Below are 13,595 nucleotides of genomic sequence, written 5' to 3' on the forward strand. Positions count from 1 at the left end.
ATGGTTAACATGAACTAAAAAAATTTGTGAATAGTTTCAAATGGAAGGAAGCAATGGTCATCATGGATTCAATATTCCTTTATATATATATATTGTTATACTCTTGAACTGATAAAAGTACAGAAGATGACAAATTCATCAAATCTATCGGTTAATTAATTCCACTGTTTCCATTCAAAAGATATATTTCTTATTTATAATTTTCTTTTGATCAATATTCTGGAAACATGGTGACAGCCCTTTTAGATTATACATGATAGTATTCTCCCCTCAATATAATCACAAAATATATTTAAGCCAAAAAATTATTAGGACACGTATCTTGAAATATAAGACCTCAAAAATATTTCGGGATCATATTGGACATTTGATTTAGTATTCAATATTCTTCATCATTCTGAGGGCCAAAGCTTGGAGCTCACTTAAGTCGGTCTGTGAAGGTCTCTTCTTGCTGTAGTAAATTGTTTCAATATCTCTGCAGCTTTGGATTTCTTGAATCACATTAATATTGATTGCATTATTCTGACTATGCTCGATCGAAGAATCGAGAGAACTCTGTGGCCAAACCGAATAATTCATGTAAGTTGGATGAGATTCACGAACTTGTAATGATACCACGTTTAATCCTCCCGAAATCATGCTGCTTGGCCATTGATTTTCACTGTTATTTCTTGATGACTCCATTAGGTTGTGTGTCAGCTGAGCTTTAACCCGTATAAGTTGGGATTGCAGATACGCCACCTGAATCAAGAACAAATGTTAAATCTCCAATCCCACGAATTAAAATCTGCACAAATATTTCATGTATGATTCGCCGCTTACCTGCTGTTGTAAGGCGAAAATATGGGAGACGCAACCATAGACGGGATCTCGAATTCGGGCTTGAGCTTCGTAGGCAATGGTGACAACCGCCTCGCACCGATCAGGTACAGGCACATGCAGCCGAAGTTTAGCCACGTTGCTTGCTCCGAATACTTTGTGAACGGCTGCGAACCTTGCAGGGCCTTGCTCCGAACAAAAGTACGGTGCAAAGATGCACTCTGACACGCACTTGCAGTAATACTAAAAAATGGTTGACTTTGAAGCTAGCTGAATTGAAAAATGAAAAGGTTACTTTGCTTTGGATCTATAATTTAAAGAGGTTGGGAATGGGGTAATGAAGAGTAAAGTCATTAAGTGTATAAAATGCTACATCTCTTCGGTAATGTAGTAAATACAATATTATTATTTTTTTTTAAAAATGGATCTTTTTCATAACTACAATATGTATATGTGTATCTTGCATAGGTAATCGAAAAATCTACTTTGCTTTTGGATCAATAATTTAAACAGGTTGAGATATGATTTTATAGGAAAATAATTGAGACAAGAATTGATCAATTCTTTTTCTTTAAATAAAAACGTTTTTACTGTTCCCAAGTTGGAACACGATACGATTTCAAAATTGGAGCATCCAAATTTCGAAATCAAACGAACTAAATGAATGTTCAGAGTTTTTCCAGCTTAATTTGATTAAAAAAAAAAAACTCACAAAAATTCATTCAAATCTTAAATGCAAGTATTGTTTTCTTATCAAATCCTAATTTAAGATTTCATATTTAAAACCTCGTATTAAGAGATGCAGTGTAAAAGTTCTGAGACAAAAATTGATTAAAAAGTGAAGCATGTTACATATGCTTCCAACCACAGATGTTCATCCGTAATTAATTTATAAGTCATCAACAACATATTTCCGATCATGTACTTACAACCTCTAAAACAAAGTGATTATCTACTTTTCATTTCCAAAACAAGCTTTTGATCAAATTTGAGTACACCAAACTCACATGAAAAACAAGTTGCCAGCAAAATGCATCAAGTGATTCATTCGAACCTAATTTCTCGTCCAGTTCCAAAGTGCTCGGTCCATCCCCTACCTTAACCAAGGATCGTGGCAACACTGACCCCAACACCAGAGTTTGGTCTAGGCACATAAGATAAGCAAGACAGCATTTTCAATTATTTCGAAATAAAATTTCGAATAATTTATTTGGCACCATGTTGAGACTAAACCATAAACAGTCATCAAACATCCCAAAGCGGGTAGACCCGTTAACTAATTACATCCTGACTGGTGACTACAAAACTACATCGCACGCAACAGGCTGTTGAAAAAGAAACTTATTCATCCTAATGCTAAACTGAGTTCGAAGCCGCAGAAAATAACACATATCTGTCAGATAGGAAGTAAGTTCTCATGCTTAGCTCATCTTATCAACACTCTCTTCTGGGCAACTTGGTTTTCCTGATTTCGCGATATTTGTCGATATGTTAACCGGAGTTTCAGTTTTGCCGTCACTTTCTCTTTGAATTGGTACAGTAGTTTCATTTGAGATGTAGTCACGAGCTGGTTCTTCTTCCCCTTGATTCATTTGATGTCCTGATTCGAAGGCAGCTGTCATTTCATTGTATCTGGATATGACCAGTTGAAGTTCCTCGAGGAGATTAAGAGCATCGAAAAGCATGACCTCATCATCAGATGTGGTTTCAATTATTCTCTGTACAACAGGTAGAGATTGCTTGCACTTCTCTAGCATGCTCACTGTTAGCTCATCCTGCGAAAAAAGCCCAAAATGCTAAAAAACAGATGCCTTAAATGTGAAGTTCTGATCTTCGTGTACTTTGATGGCTAATGCACTTCTCAAGGCGCCTTAAATATGAAGATAATAAACTCAATGTGAAACATAAAACAACAGTCGTTTCCTTCTGTTTACAGAGTTTTTTAATTTATCTATTAATAATTTGCTAATTACATATTTGATTATAGGCGATAAAATTTTCTTATGATATTTAGATTCAACCATAAGGTGTCTCGCTTTAATATGAGTGCCTCACCTAACACCTACACTCTACGATATCTCAGGACCGTAGTATGTATCTGTAGCTGATACCTCTGCATCGGATATGTAATCAACAAAAGCTTTGTCTTATTCATTAAGTTTCTTACACCATTAAAAGAAACTTTCAAAGCAAAATGTCACTAATCAACACAAGTGTGTGAATGAGAAGGTGCTTCGGTTTGAGAGTTATTGAAAGCTAAGAAAAATTAATAAGACAATTGACAATCAGGCTGAGGGGTAATCAGAGAGCATCTAAAACTACCAAATTTTATGTACTAGTAAAGAAGAACGACATTTCAGAGAAACCTCACAAAAAATTGACAAGGTAAAAAAAATTTGCCTTTTAATTACTAGTACCCTCATTCACACTGTCCCAGACAAGAAAAATAATCACGATCAATACATTGTGATAACTGTGACACTTCTGTAAAATATGCGAGATAATAACTACACAAGAGACAAGGAAAAATGCAAAAATAGTAACCTTGATTGGCTTTGGTCCAGTTTCAGAATTCAATATGCTGGACAGAATATCAAGACTATTTCGAGTCACAACAAGAAACTCTTTATTCTCTTCGATGGTCTGGAAGCCATAATGCATGAAAGTGGCATCTTCTTCATTTTCTAAGGCAGTGGGGGGAACAGGGTATCTTTCATGAGGCATTAGTGGCTGCGGATCAAGATAAGATTCCAGGTTGTGTTGATTAGAAGGTAAACTTTCTCCATGTGCAGTTGGAGGAATCACCCTCGACTTCAAATACTACAAAATAAGTCAAAATTAGATATCGGGAAACAAAAAATCAACACCACACTCTTCAAAATTCTTGAAGATGATTCATAAAATAAGAGTGTCTGATCAAAAGTCATCTGGGAATCTGGAATCATAGGCTACAATTGGATTTAAACATTCAAGAATCATTCAGAGAGAACCATCGAAAATTGTCAGGTTTGAATATAAAATATACACCAATTTCATGTCCATCATCCCTGATTTCTCGAAAGAGCGAGGAATTCCCCAATACTCCATAAATGATATTCTTAGAAAGGTATTTTCTAATTTCCCCGCTTGTAATTATAAAAAAATGGGAAATTTGCCCCCAAATACCCATGAAGTCGCCTACTCAACTAAACTGGAGCCCACCTAAATCATTCAATCCTGTCTCGGTTTCCAACATGAACAATGCTAAGCAAACACAATTCGAGAATACCAACAAATGAAATAATAATAAAGAAACCACAAAACATAAACGAAACTGTCACTGTACCATGTAAGTCTGATGAAAAACAGGCAAGTACATGAGATCCTCGGACTCTCCCCAAGCCCGTATCAGCTGCATCGCCCTCACCCTGCACCCATGCTCCGTCCTATGGTCCTCGATCAGCTTCACCATATCCTCCAACACCTTCTCCGAAGCCACCTCGGAGAACACCTTCTCACAATTGGAAGTACACGTCTCCAGTAAATCAAGGCTCAGTATCTGGCTCGCCGGATTCTTTCCCGGTACCAGCTTCTTCTTTACAGCCCTGACGATCTCCGCCCCGTCGTACTCATCACGGGAGATCATGGCGCAGATACGGAGGTTTAGGCCCCAGTTGGGCTCCTCCATGGATTCAGCGGTGGCCTCGTCGACGATCTTGGATTCCGGGGTTGGGGTCTGGAGGATTTCCTTCATTTTTGAGCTGATTGTGCGACCCATCTGGGCGCCGCTCGTCTTCAACCGCTCTCCTAGGGAAGAAGATGCTAACTTCAGTTTCGATAAGTCGAGTTTCTCCATGGATTCTTCTGTCGGAAGAAATATTCAAGATTTTGTTCTGGTAACGTTGCTGGCTCTTTGCTGTTTTTGTTAGGGTTGGTGGGAACTGTTAGATATGGACACGTGGCATCTTCTTAGACATTTAGATTAGATTTTTTTTATTAATATTAATAATTAACTAATCTTTATTTTTTGTACATAGTTCATTTTGTTTTATAGCTTCAGGTTATCCAGGATTGCATGATTAGCCATGATTGAGTTTGTAGGTAGAAATGATCCAAATCCATCACAATGAATTCTGAAGTTTTGATTACATGAATCCGTGAAGCTAGATTGTTGTCCTACCTCGCCCCGTTCCCGAGTTCCTGAATCCTCCTGGTAGAAAGATATAATTTTGCCACCAAAATATGGTTGCTCCTTTATTACTAAATATATGTGATTATCTATAGTCTATACCTGATGTTTTTCCGGGCATCTCTGCGTGATTTGTTTGTAATGGCGTTCTTCTGCGTGTCACCTGATAGCAGATGTCTTCGTTGCTCAGGTGTTACTGGAAAAACATCATCTAACTCTTCTCACGGTGGCATCAAGCTCGTTTCTGATGTGAAACTTCATCTTTGAGACATGCTTCTAGGCGAACGGCTTTTCTGTGTAATGCAAGTCCGAGCAACTATAGGACGAACTCGGATTACTCGAGGCAAAACAGGCATGGCTACTCCCACAACGTAAAGAGGCACGGTGCAGAAAAGGATGGTTTTGAAGATCTTGAAGAATCAGAAACATACTCTTCGAAAATGGATCCTTGCTTTCCGCATCGGGAAGCCAAAAATTTCAGGCAACTGGTCCTAGAGAAAAGGAAATTCTTGAACTATTCCGAAAGGTGCAGGCTAAGCTTCGTGAAAGAACATCAATGAAGGAAGAAAAGAAAGTGGAGGATCCTGATCAGGGAAAAGACAAAGAAAATGGAACTGTTGATTCTCTTCTCAAGCTTCTAAGGAAACACTCAGTTCAGCGAGAGAAGAAGAACATTGACAGTGCCAGTAACAGGGGATTCATTCTGGACAAGCCTGAACCAATTACGCCATCGATGCAAGAGAGGAACTCGAATAGTTTGGAGTCTAGCAGCAGAGTGAAGAGGCGTGAAATACAAGAAGGCCAAGGTTCACATCTCAGCAGGCCGAAATCAAACTTCCCAAGACGATCTCCCGTCCCGACAGTCAAATTCCATCCTGTTTACTCTCACAACTCGGTTAATCATGTCTCACAAGATAATCTGGATGATACAACAACAAAAGCGGTTGAAACTGATTCTGAATCTTACGTGGACCCGAGGAAAGTGTGTATGATGAGATAAATGATGAAACATCTGGATTAATGTAACCTTCCATGGTTCCTAGGAACTGAGGTTGGGTCTGAAAGGATATATATCGTCGCATCATACGATAATGGTTGCATTGGGTTGGATGATTGGTAATTCTCGGTAATTATGTAATCCAAATTTCAATTGCTAACTAACATATAAAAACTTCACCATAAATAACTTATATTCTGAATTCCTACGTTTATGGTCTTGAAAGCCTTGGTTATTTTCTGATACTTAAACGTCCGAAATGTGGAATTTTTTTTTATTCCACAGCATTGTTAACTTATATACTAAATAAAATTATTGTTGATATATTACTTTTGACATATGAAATTATTAACAAATTGGTCTAGTTTTTGATAATTAGATTATAGTCTAATAAAGCTAGAGAGAAATTTAATGTTGTTTAAACTTTAAATATAAATAAAATTCATTATTTAAATCTAATGCATTTATTTGTTCATTATATTTAAATTGTAGAAGGGTTGTGTATGTATATCTACATATATGAAAGCACGAAAACTTTAAAACGGGCCTGTTTTTGTACGGTTGCCAATAAAAAAAAAAAACACATGTAAGATGGTGGGCCTTCCAACAAACCAAAAGCATTCGCTGTCAAGAGAGAATTGTTTCTCCCAGATTTGTTGTAGTCGGTTTTCCCTTTTCCTTCGCCTTCTTTCGCTCCTATCTGCTTGCGATCCTTCCCCCCCAAATTTCTTCCCTCCTCCTTCTTGTCCGTTGTTCGTCTTCTTCCTTATCGCCGTCGACCTTCCGGTTTTCTTTGTGCATCGTTCTGCTTGTGTTTCGCTCTCCTCTGCTTCGGAAATACGTTGTTCACCCTTTTTTAGGTCACCGTCTACCTCCCATCATTCTGTGCGTACCATTTTTTCCACGGCGCGACCTTCTTTGTTTTGGAAAGCGGCAATTCGGTGCATTTTTCCCTTGGATTTGTTTGAATATGGTGTTCTTCGCTCGGTTTTTTTTGGGATAACTTGTTCTCTTTTCCCGGTTATCTGTAGTGCAGCTGTTTTTTATGCTTGATTTACGATTTTTTTGGGTTTTTGATGTCTGTTTTAACGCTTAGCTCCGGCAGCCAAATCATCTAGGTTGGATTTGATATAATTTCATATAATATACGCATTCAAGAGCAACGAACTGCATAGCTTTGGTTGAAATATTTTGGTTATTACCTTTGCCTTTTGAGATTGGTGGTGGAATTGTGTTGGTCTCAATCTTTTGGCTCATTCAAGATCGTCCATTTCATCCTTCTGAGATCACGAGAAATATCATTAATATAATACAGAAACCAAGAAAATCATCCTCTTTTTCGGAGAATCTTTGCTCGTGAAACCATATAAGTCTGCTCAGTATATCTACAATTTTCTTACTGTCGTGGGTTTGTTTGCTTTTGCCTGAGAGTTGAAGAAGTTCAAGATGTTATGGGTTTTGAGGAAATGGCTATGGTGTCGCAGCAACCTAGCAGCAGCAGCATAAATAAGAATCTTGATTCAGGGAAGTATGCGCGGTGCACGGCGAAGCAAGTGGAGGCCTTGGAGAGAGTATATATGGAGTTCCCAAAACCCAGCTCTTCGCAGGCTGTAGCTGATTCAAGAATACCCCATTCTATCAAATATCGAGTCTAAATAGATTAAAGTGTGGTTCCAAAACCGCAGGTAAATGATGCATTTTGTTGTCTCTCAAGTGTTTTTGTGCCATTTTTTGTCAGGTAGCTGTTCTCGGGTTGCTTAATTAATGAATCATTTTTTGTTCAGCAAACATTTTCATATTTAACAGTCTTAGAAATCGAACAATTTACTGCAAAGATTTTCATATTTAACAGTCTTAGAAATTGAACAATTTGCAGTATCTGATTCTTTTACTTACTTGATGCAGTCATCCATGGCATCCACTGATGTAAGTTCTGAGTCGGCTGGCGATAAACCCCAGCATCCTAGCAAAGATGCTAATAACCTTGCTGGGTACTTCATTTTATTCTTTGTACTTGTTATTATACACGTTTGTGTTTGGATGTGTAAAGGGATGTATTTGAAATTGTTGTGTACTTGTTTTCCTTTAGCATTTGTGTGCGCTTTTGGCAGACTCCTTTCTATTGCAGAAGACACCTTGGCAGAGTTTCTTTCAAAGGCTACTGGAATTGCGGTTGATTGGGTTCAAATGCCTGGGATGAAGGTCTGATCCTGTCTGAGATGAAATAATTCAGAGACACGTGTACTCATTTTTGTGTTTCGCAATAATTATGGTAGTGTTTTATGTACGAAGTTAAAAACTTCATTTGCGAATATGTATCTTTTCGTCAGCCTGGTCCGGATTCGGTTGGGATCTTTGCCATTTAACATAATTGTAGTGGAGTGGCTTCTCGAGCCTGTTGTCTTGTGAATTTAGAACCCATAAAGGTAAGTAGACAAGATAGCTGTAGTTGTATTTTCTTATACAATTTTGAGAACTTTATTTCTCTTCCTAAAAAGGCTTTCTAATTTTACAGATTATGGAGATCTTCAAAGATTGTCCATCTTGGTTTCGAGATTGTCGAGGGCTTGAGGTTTTTACGGTGTTTGCTGCAGGAAATGGAGGAACCATTGAGCTCTTGTATACACAGATGAATAGTGTGATTTAGTTTGTCCTATAATTTTCATTGGTCAGGTTTGTGTTGGATAAGAAAATGATCTATGTTACTTTAAGACCTATTCTCCTACTACTCTAGCTCCTGCTCGTGATTTTTGGACTCTTAGATACACAACGACTTTAGAGTTAATCTTTTATTGGCCTGAATTCCAGCGATTAAGGGCCCAAGAGCTATGGCTAATTGTAACAATGAAATATAAATAATTTACACTGTAGTAGTCCTTGTTACATGATACAACTCATGTTTAGGTCCAGTCACAATTAACACCCATTTGATTTTACTTTCTTTTTTCCTGAAATTGGTGTTCTTTACTTCATAACTATATTTTTCATTTCCCTGAAAATGAAATTCCTCGTACAAAATTACTTGGTTCGATGTATCGATGTGGCCCTAAGCTGTTGTGATTTAGTGATATGGGCTTGTGGTTTTAAGAATCTTCAATTTTCATCCTTGAAGGTATGTGAGCGGTCGCTTTCTGGAACTGGGGCTTCTCCTAACGCATCTATTGCATTACAGTTTGTAAGAGCTGAAATGCTTCCATCTGGATATTTGATCCGGCCGTGTGACGGTGGAGGATCGATCATTCACATTGTAGATCACCTGAACCTAAAGGTTATATCCTTGCTCATTGAGATAAACATATCTATTTGTTAGCCTAAACATGGTGGGCATTTCACACCATTTTCCAGGCATGGAGCGTGCCGGAGGTCCTCCGACCTCTTTATGAATCATCTAAAGTTCTAGCTCAGAAGATGACTATTGCGGTGAGTAAAATATGAATGAATTTTTCGTCATATTCTTTGGGTTCAGAAATATGGTTTGGTGCCAACTCCTTGTGGTATAGTGGCTTAAACCTCTCTCAATAGGGGAGAGGCGTGGGTTCGATTCTTGAAAAAAAAAAGAAATATGGTTTGGTGGAGGACTCACCATTAAGTTGTTCGTAATTATTCATTTTTCAGGCACTAAAGTATATCTGGCAGATAGCCCAGGAGACAAGTGGTGAGGCAGTAGTTAGTCTTGGGAAGCAACCAGCTGTTCTTCGCACTTTCAGCAAGAGGTTAAGCAGGTACTTGCTTTATGTTTCTTACGGGATAGAGATGGTAGGGAAGCCAATATCCATAAGTCAAAGGGAGGTGCGTACTGCCCTGATTTGAACATTCCGGCCTCGATTTGTTTTGATTCCTAGAATCTGTTGTACATAATCAAAAAGAGAACAAGACATTATCATTTTATTTCCTACTCTTTATCCAGTGTTTCCTAAGTTGAACATTCAGTAGTTTAGTATTTTACAATTTTGGTAGAACTCTTTCATGAAAACATTCCAACTGGACCCAAACAAGACCTTGGTGCCCATTTTTGTGTACGTTATGTTGTAATAAGAATATGGGGTCGTCTATATCGTGTATTCTACTATGCAGAGGCTTTAATGACGCGATTAACATGTTCAATGAAGATGGTTGGTTATTTTTAAACGGTGATGGTGCTGAAGATGTAGTGGTTGCCATCTGTTCGGCCAAAAACCTTAACAGTGATTCAAATACTCTTCCTCTGACCGGAGGCGTTCTTTGTGCAAAAGCATCTATGTTACTTCAGGTGGTATTGATATGCTACTAAAGGAGCGGCAGTTCTGACTCCTTCGATTATTGTTAACATATCGTGCCTTTTCTTAACGTGATTTATATATTTTAAACGATTCTGCCGTTGGTCTTGTTAGAATGTCCCTCCTGCAGTGCTCGTTCGGTTTTTGAGGGAGCACCGGTCAGAATGGGCAGAATCTAACATGGATGCCCATACTACTGCCTCTTTGAAAGCAAGCTCATACNATGCCGTTGGTCTTGTTAGAATGTCCCTCCTGCAGTGCTGGTTCGGTTTTTGAGGGAGCACCGGTCAGAATGGGCAGAATTTAACATGGATGCCCATACTACTGCCTCTTTGAAAGCAAGCTCATACGCATATCCAGGAATGAGGCCTACAAGATTCAGTGGAAGCCAAATAATCATGCCACTTGGTCACACAGTTGAACAGGAAGAGGTATGTGATTTTCAATTTCTATTCGTGATTAACTCCATTTCAGTGTGATTGCAATTATAAATTACCAAGTGATTTTGACAGTTCGATTTTTATGTTGGATTTCGATGAACATCACACCTGTTTGTCTTCTAACCTTTATGTTTTTGCCTTCTGCGGTCAAAATTCTTGAAGTTGTTCGATTGGAAGGACACACGTTTACCCATGAAGATGCATTTTTGTCCAGGGATATTCATCTTCTACAGGCAATTTCTTGCATTTTCTTCTGGTCCAAAGATATTTCTAAACTTCTTGGATGATCAAAACAGAAACCAATATTTGAAAATTGATCCTTACCCACAGATATGCAGCGGAGTTGATGAGAATGCAGTGGGAGCCTGTTCTGTAAACTTAGCGACGTTTTTTTAAGCATGGAAACCTTATACTTGTTATCAGTCAATTCAATATTAATACTCTATTTGCACATTTGTGATAACCCACTTATATTATTGCCATCTGATAAGGGTTTTAATTCAAGCATATATTTCATTTCAAATATAAAAAAACTCCATAACTTCAACTTTTATTCCAAATCAACATGTTTTTTTTTGTTATTTCTATATCCACAAACATCTTCCACTCTCTTAATACTTCTTTACGCGTAATTTCAAAGTGAGATAATAATTGTGTTGTTATGATCATGAAAAAAAATATAGAAACCACTATACTTAAAATGAATTTAGCTCCAAACAAAAAAATAATAAATCAATTTTTGGATACGTCAACAAACTTCTCGCAAAATACCATATATATGTGTGTGTATGTGTAGGTGTGCGACTTTCCCAACTTCAAATCTGCAAAGTAAACAAACTAAATAAATCTATACATTTCCATACATGTAATATCATATTAAAACTATTAGCTCAAAAATCTACCTTAGATAATTATATATTATTACTGATTATATATAAAATTTACCAACTTTTCCAATCGTTCTGATCCATTCTTCCTATAACATAAAATATCAATTAATATTCCTTAAACTATAGGCCATATGTATCTCTATAAATAAATAAACATTAAACTGTTCAACGAGATGATAAAACTTCATATTGACACGTTTGTTTCTCTCTAAAACACTTTGTTCTCCTAAAATCCATGATAATAATATCTTTTTTTCCCTCTATTCATAAATATTTACTGTTGTATTTTTTATATAAAAAGTTTATATAATTCTATTATTTGTAGCTTCTTCCGAAGTTCATAGTCTGTATCCAACTCTTTCTTATTAACCACACATGTATTATTATTTTTAAAATTAGCTAAGAACATGAATTCTTTTCATTTCGAAAAAATACATACGTTTTCAAAAATGCTCTATTGTTTATAACAATGTTCATTTCATTGACACGTGACATGAACAAATGATGACTAGCTTTTTTTGAACATCACATGTTTCAGAAATACACCAAATGTTGTGATGACTCGGGTTTCTGATTAAAAATTATAGCTTGTAATTTACCACTTATCAACAGGTACATATGACTAACCTGCTTTTATTTCAATCGACAAAAACAACCACGACATTTATTATAATTTATCTATGACTCAACACATTTCATATAATATATGAAAATTCACGTGACGCCATCTATCTTATCTTATATATACTTATATGCTTAATTACCTGAAGCTTAACATACTTGCTATGTTATAATTTCTCAATACCCATCCTTTGCTAACTGCAGATTCAATATATCAACCAAATTCAATAGAAAACAATAATTATTATACATGTATCGACTATGGACAATGTCAATACAACTATCTATTTCAGAAAGAAGTTGAAGAAATAATAAGAAGATTTCACTCCAGCCCAATATGGGCCATCATTTTATGAAGAGTTCTTAACATGGAATCGAAGCTCTTGCTCCTGCTAGACTATGCAACAGAAATTGAGACAACCCTAAATACCAACGAGCTCCATCAAAACAACCATGTACATTAAATGAATAATAAAACCTTTATCTTATAGTATCGAAAATGTTTAGTCGTAGTCCATGTGTCTAAACATATTATAAGTTTTAGATTATGCTTGATCAAATAAACGTATATGAAAACTGAACTCCACTTCGTTACTCTATGTATTTACTTTTATTTTTCTTATAATACATCAACCACCCCTCTGTTAATTTCTTTTGCTTACATGTTACTGACCTACGCTTCTTCTTAATACGAGTTCTAAACAATTTCTATTCATATACTTTAATTTATTTTATTAGTCCCTCAATGTAGTCATCTATTCAGCTGTCTCGAAGTTACAAAATTTATAAATACGTCAACTAAATTCTGAAGTAAAAAAATGTTATATCTATTGAAATCCTGCCTACATTAACAAGTGTTCAAATTCTTTGATTAGACTAAGATTTTAAGTGCTCTTATCGATTGTTTAATTGTTCATATTACAATTAATATTTAAGTTAACGTTAACACGTTCGTAAATCCATTAACATCAACTATGTCATTAAGTGTGACACCCTTACAACCACTACCATGATTTAAATATGGATACTCTATTTTCGAATTTACAATGACCTATTTATGAAGTAAATCTCTGATTAGATTTTAAGATGAACACATACTTTATGTCCAATTTGAGACATGTTATTAAATTTCTCACATTTGAACACCAACTCAATCTTTTTCCTAACTATTTTCACTTTTATAAATTCTTTGTTTTTCCATATTTTTTTACTTTGTTAAGCACAATGTCAACTTGAAATACTAATCGTATGACTACAGATATCAAAAAAATAAAAAATTATTATACTCATAATACTTATAGCTTTTAAAATTAAATTATTAAATATGACCTACACAAATATGAATACATGATTAATTACTCTAGAGAAAAATATAAATGTTCATATATTGGACTACAAATCTGG

At 36.2% G+C, this 13,595-nt stretch overlaps 3 protein-coding genes and 1 pseudogene across 3 annotated transcripts; 2 read left to right on the forward strand and 2 right to left on the reverse strand.

Annotated features, from left to right (window-relative positions):
* Window positions 1–372: 372 nt before the first annotated feature.
* Window positions 373–1,973, reverse strand: LOC140968615 (LOB domain-containing protein 16-like). The gene is made up of 3 exons (XM_073429633.1): window positions 1,827–1,973; window positions 823–1,062; window positions 373–741 (listed from the first exon to the last, which is right to left on the reverse strand). Exons 1-3 carry the CDS (start codon window positions 1,971–1,973, stop codon window positions 373–375), a joined length of 756 nt encoding a protein of 251 aa, XP_073285734.1.
* A 6-nt stretch (window positions 1,974–1,979) lies between these two features.
* LOC140968621 (TOM1-like protein 2) lies at window positions 1,980–4,703 on the reverse strand. The gene is made up of 3 exons (XM_073429643.1): window positions 4,145–4,703; window positions 3,364–3,639; window positions 1,980–2,594 (listed from the first exon to the last, which is right to left on the reverse strand). Exons 1-3 carry the CDS (start codon window positions 4,652–4,654, stop codon window positions 2,241–2,243), a joined length of 1,140 nt encoding a protein of 379 aa, XP_073285744.1. The 5' UTR covers window positions 4,655–4,703; the 3' UTR covers window positions 1,980–2,240.
* Window positions 4,704–4,890: 187 nt separating this feature from the next.
* LOC140968618 (rho-N domain-containing protein 1, chloroplastic-like) lies at window positions 4,891–5,987 on the forward strand. The gene is given in 3 exon segments (XM_073429641.1): window positions 4,891–5,243; window positions 5,246–5,443; window positions 5,446–5,987. Coding segments are annotated over 3 exon segments (891 nt in total). The 5' UTR covers window positions 4,891–5,092.
* A 1,463-nt stretch (window positions 5,988–7,450) lies between these two features.
* Window positions 7,451–11,076, forward strand: LOC140968619 (homeobox-leucine zipper protein REVOLUTA-like; annotated as a pseudogene).
* Window positions 11,077–13,595: the final 2,519 nt, after the last annotated feature.

This window comes from Primulina huaijiensis, unplaced genomic scaffold (assembly GCF_012295235.1).
Source record: "Primulina huaijiensis isolate GDHJ02 unplaced genomic scaffold, ASM1229523v2 scaffold37307, whole genome shotgun sequence".
In the NCBI taxonomy this organism is placed as follows: Eukaryota; Viridiplantae; Streptophyta; class Magnoliopsida; order Lamiales; family Gesneriaceae; genus Primulina; species Primulina huaijiensis.